This window comes from Brassica oleracea, chromosome C5 (assembly GCF_000695525.1).
Source record: "Brassica oleracea var. oleracea cultivar TO1000 chromosome C5, BOL, whole genome shotgun sequence".
NCBI lineage: Eukaryota > Viridiplantae > Streptophyta > Magnoliopsida > Brassicales > Brassicaceae > Brassica > Brassica oleracea.
This window is the reverse complement of record NC_027752.1, coordinates 2368059-2376765: the sequence shown is the minus strand read 5'-3', so window position 1 is coordinate 2376765 and position 8707 is coordinate 2368059. Positions and strand designations below refer to the sequence as shown.

Here is an 8707-nt window from a genome sequence, read left to right as displayed (position 1 = left end):
ACATCACTAATTTCTAGATGCATATCCTTAGGCAATAATATATTAGCCTAGCCATAGTCTTCTTTCAGACTGGCGATATCTGCTTTAATACTTATATTGACGTTTTTGAGTGTACTCATATAAAAAAATCATTCATTCATTTAATCTAAATAGACAATGCAATAGAAATAAATTCAAGGAGATAAAAATCAGAGAAAACATACAAGCAAAGCAATCACGCAAGTTTGATGTCGAAATTAGATTATCAACTTGATTCTTTTAGGCAATCATAAGTCTCATATTTCATAAGATCATTTTGATCATGTTTGAAATTATTTTCACTATCTTTATAGACCAAGTGAGTTTCAGGATTCTTCCCTTTCAGACTCTCTTTGATAGAGGTCACAAAAATGTTTGGGAGTCCTTCTTATCTTAGCCTAATGGTTCCCCATTCCACATCTATGGCACACTGATTTGGTCGAGCTTTGTGGCTTAAATGATATACCATGGCAACTGCCTTGACCATGGCTCAAATTGGGTTGATACCCACGGCCTCTGCCATAGTGATTCCCACGGCCAAATGTGTTATAGTGGCTATGGCCACGTCCTTTCCACCCTCCACAGCTATGACCGTGTGGTCTATCATTTTTGACGTGGTTACCTTTTTTTCTTCTGCGGCCTTATTAGTATTAGATAATGAGGTCTCAATTCATTGTTTCTCATCAGTAATCTATTATTTTGCCCAGCTAGCAATAGACTCATCCACAAACTTATAGTCCTGAATTTTGGGATTCCTCCAATCAAATAGGGCCTTTGGTAATAACACCGTTCTTTGGTGATCATATCTCGATTTTTTTAACTCTGTCCAAAGGTATTCTCTATAGTCAGATATTGATCTTTGAGATTCTTAATAAGATGATGGCTAATAATTAATATTGCCATGTATCAATCTTTCTCATTTGGCATTATCGCCTTTTGTTATTCATTCACCAAGTCCTTTGACTTTAGGATACAGTATCCAGTGTCCATTTCAAATAATTATATCCTGAGAGATTTAGGGCAGCAAAATCCAAGTTGATTTTCGACATCTCAAATCATATATCAATCAATTTTAGATCTCATAAAATATTTAAAATATAGCCATAAACAAGACATGCTATCAAGTCAATACATTTCTAATAAGCAAACAAGCCACACGGCCAAATGTGATATAATGCAATAAGGCCACACGACCAAAGTGATATATGATGCATAATAAGTCACACAGATTTATCAAGTAAGGGTATCGGCCAAATATGCAATTTCTATATGTTTTCATGTGGCCATATGGTTATAATGCAAACCTAGCATACTGATTCTATATGTACAGGAGTAGAATTATGGAACATCAATATAAAATAATCAGATCATGCAAAGGTGATAATAATCAGATCATGCGTATAACATAAACTTGTTGGTCAGGATGATATATGATGCAAACTGGCCACACGGCCAAGTAGATATGATGCACTCAATCTTAGCAATCGGATTCTATATGTGCAAGGGTAATATTAAAACATTCAATCAAGATTTAGCAATTAATCAATCGGTTTCAGGTATGAGATTTAGCTAGACTAACAATCAGATTCAATTAAGTTTTATCAAGACTAGCAATTGGATCAATAATCAAAAATAATCAAACGGATCCAAGCATTATACAATTTAGGGTTTCGATCCAAAAATAGGGTTTCAATCATGAAAACCAAAACAATCAGTTTCAATGCTGATTCTATCAATTTTATTAGTCAGTTTCAAGGCTGATATTTATCAGTTTCAAGGCTGATATTAACAAGATGGAATCAAACAATCTGATTTTAGGAATACGCAAATTAGGGTTTAGGGTTTTAATTCGAAATTAGGGTTTTATAAATCAATCAGCTTCTACCAAATAATATTAAACCTCAGAACAGTTGATTATATCATGAAACTATCAACCTAGTATAATATGAAACCTCAAAACATTCAATTCAGATTATGCAATACACGGATTCTATTTTAGGGTTTATATTATAACAGATTCTAACATGAAATATTAAACCTCAAATCATTCAACCAGGTTATAAAATCTATCAATCCTAACTCACACGGATTTAAACCTCAAAGAAAAATTCAATCAATCAAATAAAACAATTCATGCACACGTAATTTAGGGTTTACAGATTTTAGGGTTTCACTTTGAACATTAGTTCATTCGATTCTGGGTTCTTAGAGTTTAGGTATACCTTAAACCTTTGATGGGTTGAATGGACCACCAAGAGAATGAGCTTACGTGGACTGGTACAAACTGGAACCTTACGCGGACTGGTCCAAACTGTTTCCTTGCAGTCCGCGAGTTAGCTTAGGTTGAGCTGATCGGGATCGTTGGTACGCAAGCTGGTACTTGCAGTCAAATAACTCGTAGATCTGGAACAGTTTGATCACGGACTGGAACAGGCTGATCGTACAATCTGGAATAGTTGAGGCGTACTGAAACTTGCAGAGATCAGTCCACAGATCGATCTTGTTGAGATCAATGGTTGAATACAGATCAGGGTCATGATCAAAGAGAGGTGATCGATAGAGATTAGAGTTTTAGCAATGGAGAGAGATTTAGGGTTTATGGTCGATATTTTAGCTTAGGGTTTTAGAGATCAATCGTGCTGATAACGTGTTATAAAAGTAATGGAAAAGTTTATCTTTATTCATAACATAGAGGTTCGTTATATAGGAGATTACACCGTCATAGATAAATGGAAAGATTACAAATCATAATCTTTTGGTTATGAGCCATCTACAATCTGATTCATAACACCAACTTTGATTTCATGAGTTTATGTTTGTTGTTTTGAAGGAGATTTCTATTAAAACTGAAGGAAATGAAAATAAAATACACAGCCCAATTTAGTCTATGTAGAAGTTATGGGTCTTAGCCCAATACAAGAGAATACAATCTGAGCCAGAAGTAAAGACGGCAGAAGTTATGTGTTTTGGCCCATAACGTTTTGATGTGGGATACTACTAGTCAAGACTCGAGAGAGGTTCGATTAGTTCAGTTTGATTTAGAATATATCTTCAATATGCTTAGCGTTCAACCACATTCTAGCTACTCGTGATTTGTGATTTTGTTCTTTTATCAGGTTCTGGAGCCATGCTGAGCATTTACGGTTACCATAAGCAAACTATAGAATATTCTACGATAAAAGTAATAATACATATTATAATAGAGGAAAAACATATAAGTAATTAAACTAATAAAAAAAATAGTAATTATACAACAAGATTTTTTATATTTATCAAAAATATTAATCAAGTATTTATCATTAAATTTTATAACTACTTTTAAGATAAAACAATTCAATTACTCAATGTTTTTTTAGAAATTTCAGTTACTCAATATTTTCTGTCATAATCGGACAAAGATAAAATTTCACCTACTTTATTTTTTAAAAAATATTTCAAAAATGCAGTCAGAACTAAAATCACCAATATCTAATTATTCTAGTTTTTTAACAATTGTTTACATTGTTTGTTACTTAGGAAATGCATGTATTCGTTAATCATAAGCTCATGTTTTTTTAATCCCAACTATTTTATTGCTTTCATCGTATAACTCAAGTTCTTTTGGTTATATTATGCCTATGATAGTAGTAGATGATGCTCTTGATCATTAATTTTTTTTTGCTGCCATAAGCGAAGGTTTCTTTTTTTACTACTGTCGCACGGCACTGGTTCTGGTTACATGGATTTGTATTTCTTTCATTAACTCTACGATCGTTACTTTTTAAAATTTAACTTTTTGGGTTGATACGTTGAATTGCTGCTAAAGATAATTGCTATGGCTAACCTATACTGCTTTATTGAGAAAGGGGTTAGGAACAGAATCTCGACAATCAGGATGCTAGGAAGCAAGGGATATGAGGCAGCAATGGAGAGATGGTTTGCTTCAAGATGATATAGATTCTTTCTATTAAAAGTGTATACTCCTTTCAAAAACATTTCTAGATAGAAGATGCATTCTTTGTAAAAAGGGTTTTTTGGGTTAAATAAATTTAACATTCAAAAAAAGAAGAAGATAATTGCTATGAGTAGTATGGTTACTAAAAATAGTCTATAGATGTTGTTACTGCAATCACAAGTGCTTACTACAGAGTTGGTGTAGGTTCTTTACTTGTCTACGACGTTACAAGGCACTCAGCGTTTGAGAATGCTGCGACATGGTTAATATTTTTTCATATCTCTATTTCCTCAAAAAAAGAAATTATTTGGGATGATGTAGAAGGCTTCAAAGGCTATACTTAAAAGCACTGCATGAAATGGATAGCATCAAACTGACGTATGAAATGGATAACTAAATGATTTTTTTTTATAAGTATATGAATATCATTAAAAATGAAGGAGTTTGTACATGTACAAAAGGAAAAGCTGATTAGTCCTACGTTGCCAAAAAAATATATTAAAAACAAAGAAAGAGACTAGACTAGTTGAATGCTAAACAGAGCAAACAACCACTAACTATGAGTGCTTTAGCCACACTTTCTTGAATGACTTAAAGTTCTTCCTTGCAAGGAGAATGTTCCGGATCAGTCTGTCTATGGTTTTGAAGATGATTGGAGGAGAAGATGCAACAGCATTATGGAGCCTCGAATTTCGCTCATACCAAAGATGGGGCAGGTACCGTCTTTGGTGTCAAGCCATCCCATTAGCGCAGCCCACGTATGGAAGTAGAAGGGCCTGTAACCTAGACGTTTCATTAACAGATTGTAAGTGATTGCTACGTTACGTATTTAAATGAATATAGATAAGAAATATGGTCAAAGAAATGGCCTTGGCCGTTGGGGATTTATTAATTATATCCTTATTTGGAGACAAGCCAATGAAAGTGTTAGCTGGTACGTAGAGATGCCGTAATAACTCATCTACGTACCAATTATAGATCTTCTTTCTTTCATAACGGTATATCAAAAGAGTATATAGGCTGTAGAAATAACTTTAATTGAAGGTTGGGATGGGTGAAACATGTGCTGCTGCCATTATATTAAAGATGGAATTAAAAGAGGTAGATAGAGAGCATTTAAGAAGAGTCGTGAATTTCATTTAACAAGGTGGACCTTGGCGTAACAGCATTAGCCCATATATACTCATATCTGCTCAATCTTATGTTATACAATTCACAAGTTACAACTTAAGCAAGTGCAATTCCTCAAGCCTCTGCTATGTGTAATCCCACTAGGGACGATGGCTCTAGCCAAAGCGGCATGGTGCGTAAAGAGAAAACACCATATTTTCAGAGATATTGGACGTGGGCTGATGTAGCAAGAGCGGTAACCGTCACGGTGGTGCACTTTTTGTGTCTCCTGGCACCATTTAACTACAAATGGGAAGCATTACGGTTCGGTCTGATTCTCGTCGCAGTGACTAACCTGCTCATTACATTCTCGTATCATAGGAACTTGGCTCATCGGAGCTTTACGCTCCCAAAATGGCTTGAGTATCCTATCGCTTACGCTGCCGTTTTCGCTCTTCAGGTCAAACACTGGTTTACTATTTATATATATTTTGTGTCAACCAAACCCGGTTTATTGATAAGTGAATCTAACTAATAATTAAGTATTATAATATATGTTAAATGCTTTTTTATTTGAAATATGATTGGAGAGAATATTGAATATTTTCGGGGTGATCCACTGGATTGGGTGAGCATACACAGGTTCCATCACCAGTTCACTGACTCGGACCGCGACCCACATAGCCCTAAGGAAGGATTCTTGTTCAGCCATGTCATGTGGATATTTGACACCCTTTATATAAAATATAAGGTAACGTATTACGTATAGGTACATGATATAATCATCTTTCATATAATATGATATATTATGTTGTTTGTAACAATGCAAACTAATGTAACAGTGTGGTGGACGTAACAACGTGATGGACTTGAAGCAGCAATGGTTCTATAGGTTCCTACGAAAGACAATTGGCTTCCACGTCTTAATGTTTTGGACCGTTCTCTATCTCTACGGTGGTTTACCTTACCTTACATGCGGAGGGGTAATCTTTTTTTTTTAAATATATATTTTTGCAAAATAATGTGTATGAAACATTAACTAGTGTGCAGCTTAAAGAATAATATATATGAAACATGATCTTGTCATCTTGATATAACTATTAGTTACGAATTTGATAACATTTGATGACGACAGGGCGTTGGAGGTGTGTTAGGGTACCACGTGACATGGCTCGTAAACTCCGCATGCCATATTTGGGGTTCGAGGTCGTGGAAGACTAAAGACACATCTCGTAACGTTTGGTAATATAATATCAGATAACCTATATGAATTTATCTTAAAATGAAAAATGAAAGCAAACAAACATTTTTTTATATGTGAATATTATGACATCTTTAAAAAAAAATATATTATGACATCTTGTTTACTATTAAACATTGTTTGAGTATTTTTTGAATATATCGAAGGTGGCTGAGCATATTTACGATGGGAGAGAGCTGGCACAACAACCACCACGCGTTTGAGTCATCGGCGAGGCAAGGATTGGAGTGGTGGCAGATAGATATCACCTGGTACCTCATTCGACTATTTGAGGTTCTCGGATTAGCCACCAATGTGAAGTTGCCTTCGGAATTTCAAAAACAGAAACTGGCTCTCGTTCATTGATGTTTATTTTAAGATTTTGAATTATTCGCATCAGGCACTAATGAGAAGTAATCAATCTAAGTTATAAGTTCTATAGTAAAGACGACTACAACATTTATATAAGACTCAAGATTATGGTTATTTGTTTCTCTTTCCAAAATCATGCTTAGTGTATTCCAAAATAAATGAATGTTTTACGTCTTTCTTGAATCATTAGTATAAATATATTTGTTTAAAATGAATATTTTGCATCTCACTAGTCTCCAAGTTTAATAGTATACAGTAGTATGAATAATCATCAATCTAAGAGCAAGTCATTTTAAATACATAATCAAAACACAAGTACACAAAATTCATTATATATGGAGACGTACGTATATAGTATTTATTAAGTTTAAGATGCGTGATTTGCCTTCCGGACTCACGTGCGTCCTTTTGTTTCCCTATCATCGAGATATCGTTTTTGCGGCCCGTCTAAAGTCGTATGTGACTTCAACTATCAATCAACCCAATTATTTATAGAGTACTTGCACCCAGAAATTAAATCAGATTAATAATCATCATAATTAATGCGTTTTCTATATTGTTTTCATATGCGTAGATATTAGTTTCAGGACTATGGTTTATAAGCCAGGACAGCTACGTATTTATATAATACAGTATCTATATATAAGTAGTTTCGTCCTCCTATAATAAAAAATGGCGTTGGCCGTTGTTTTTTTTAAAAGTTAAATCCTCATTCATAGACGACCCATTTTACTGTTAGCTGGTAGGGTAGAGCCGGTAGATATGAATCATTTACTAATACTCAAATACACAGAGTCTTAATAATTAGTCTCAACGACATGATATATATATATTTACTGAATTGGTTTTGGCCTAGTGGTAAAGGGCTTGATTTCCCTTGGCCACCCGGAGCGCTTTAAGTGGTAAGAAAACGCGGAATCTGCGGGCCTCGCAGTGATGAGTCCTTGGACCTAGAAAACCTTTGGAATCACACTACGGTTATAAAAAAAAAAAACATGATATATGGTGCATCGAAGAGGAGGGTGTAAAATTAATTTGAATGTTATCAATGAAAACATGTGGTGCCTTGCCAGGATAGTACTAAAGATGGAAATGAAAGAAAAAAAAGTAGATATATAAAGAGTAGTTAAGAAGAGTAAGCAATGCATTTAACATTGTGGTCCATGACGTTAAGCAATGCAACTCATAAAACTCTCACACAAGTACTACATTTCTGATATGTGAAATTTTGCTTTTAAAAATAGATGTATGTACTTGCATCTTATAAGTTTCAAGAGTAATATAAATAAACCTAACAGAAAAATTCGAATGGTTTTGAAGAAAAATCAATTGAGTTTGTCATAAATTATCAGTCAACCTCAAATTCAATACGTTTTCAGAAGTTTTGTTTTTTTTTTCTTCTGTTTTTTTGATAAAAATAGGTTCTCAGAAGAAGTTGACAGTAGTACATCTATGTAATGCCTGTCATTGTTTTCTTTTTGTGCCTTATTTTAGCAGCAACATCTCTACATAGAACAACTCTTTTCTTCTTATCAAGAAAAGAAAAAAGTCTCTTTGTTTTTACTATGTACAGTACATTGTACAAACTACAAATACACTAAAACCTCTGTAACAAATCTATATATAATAGCAAACCCACAATTTGTGTCCGGTGACATCAACATTTTTTTATAGGAAAAAAAATTATAATTTTACGGTGGAGTTTACCCTAAAATTATAATCCAATGGATATAATTTTGTATTAGATGAAGGGTATGACGTCATCGAGTCATTTTACCAAACAACGTCTTCTTCATATCTCTTCAGAGGCGTCCCCTAAATTGCAAAAATTATCTTCCCTTAACAGTTGTATCTTTTCACTCTCAGGGTTTCACTGGAACGTCATCATCTTCCTTTAGGAGTTATTTGTTTTTTTAAATTTTATATATTGAAGAGATTGTATAGTTTTTCAAACTTGTTTCAAGTTTTCGATGGTTCTCTCTTCTGCTTCTTATCTCCATCCGTCTCCTTTTACATTCAAACCCGTTAGTTTA

At 34.0% G+C, this 8707-nt stretch overlaps 1 protein-coding gene across 1 annotated transcript; it reads left to right on the top strand.

Moving 5' to 3' along the window:
- The first annotated feature begins 5148 nt into the window (after positions 1–5148).
- LOC106295280 (delta-9 desaturase-like 5 protein) lies at positions 5149–6802 on the top strand. The gene is made up of 5 exons (XM_013731136.1): positions 5149–5522; positions 5673–5813; positions 5905–6045; positions 6198–6304; positions 6470–6802. The coding sequence occupies exons 1-5, from the start codon at positions 5211–5213 to the stop codon at positions 6666–6668; spliced, it is 900 nt and encodes a 299-aa protein (XP_013586590.1). The 5' UTR covers positions 5149–5210; the 3' UTR covers positions 6669–6802.
- Positions 6803–8707: the final 1905 nt, after the last annotated feature.

Bases quoted from the DNA above. Each gene is read 5' to 3' on its own strand.
- LOC106295280 (XM_013731136.1), top strand. From the start codon at position 5,211: ATGTGTAATCCCACTAGGGACGATGGCTCTAGCCAAAGCGGCATGGTG. The intron at 5,814-5,904 runs GTAACGTATTAC...CTAATGTAACAG, and splicing joins CCCTTTATATAAAATATAAG to TGTGGTGGACGTAACAACGT. The intron at 6,305-6,469 runs GTAATATAATAT...AATATATCGAAG, and splicing joins GACACATCTCGTAACGTTTG to GTGGCTGAGCATATTTACGA.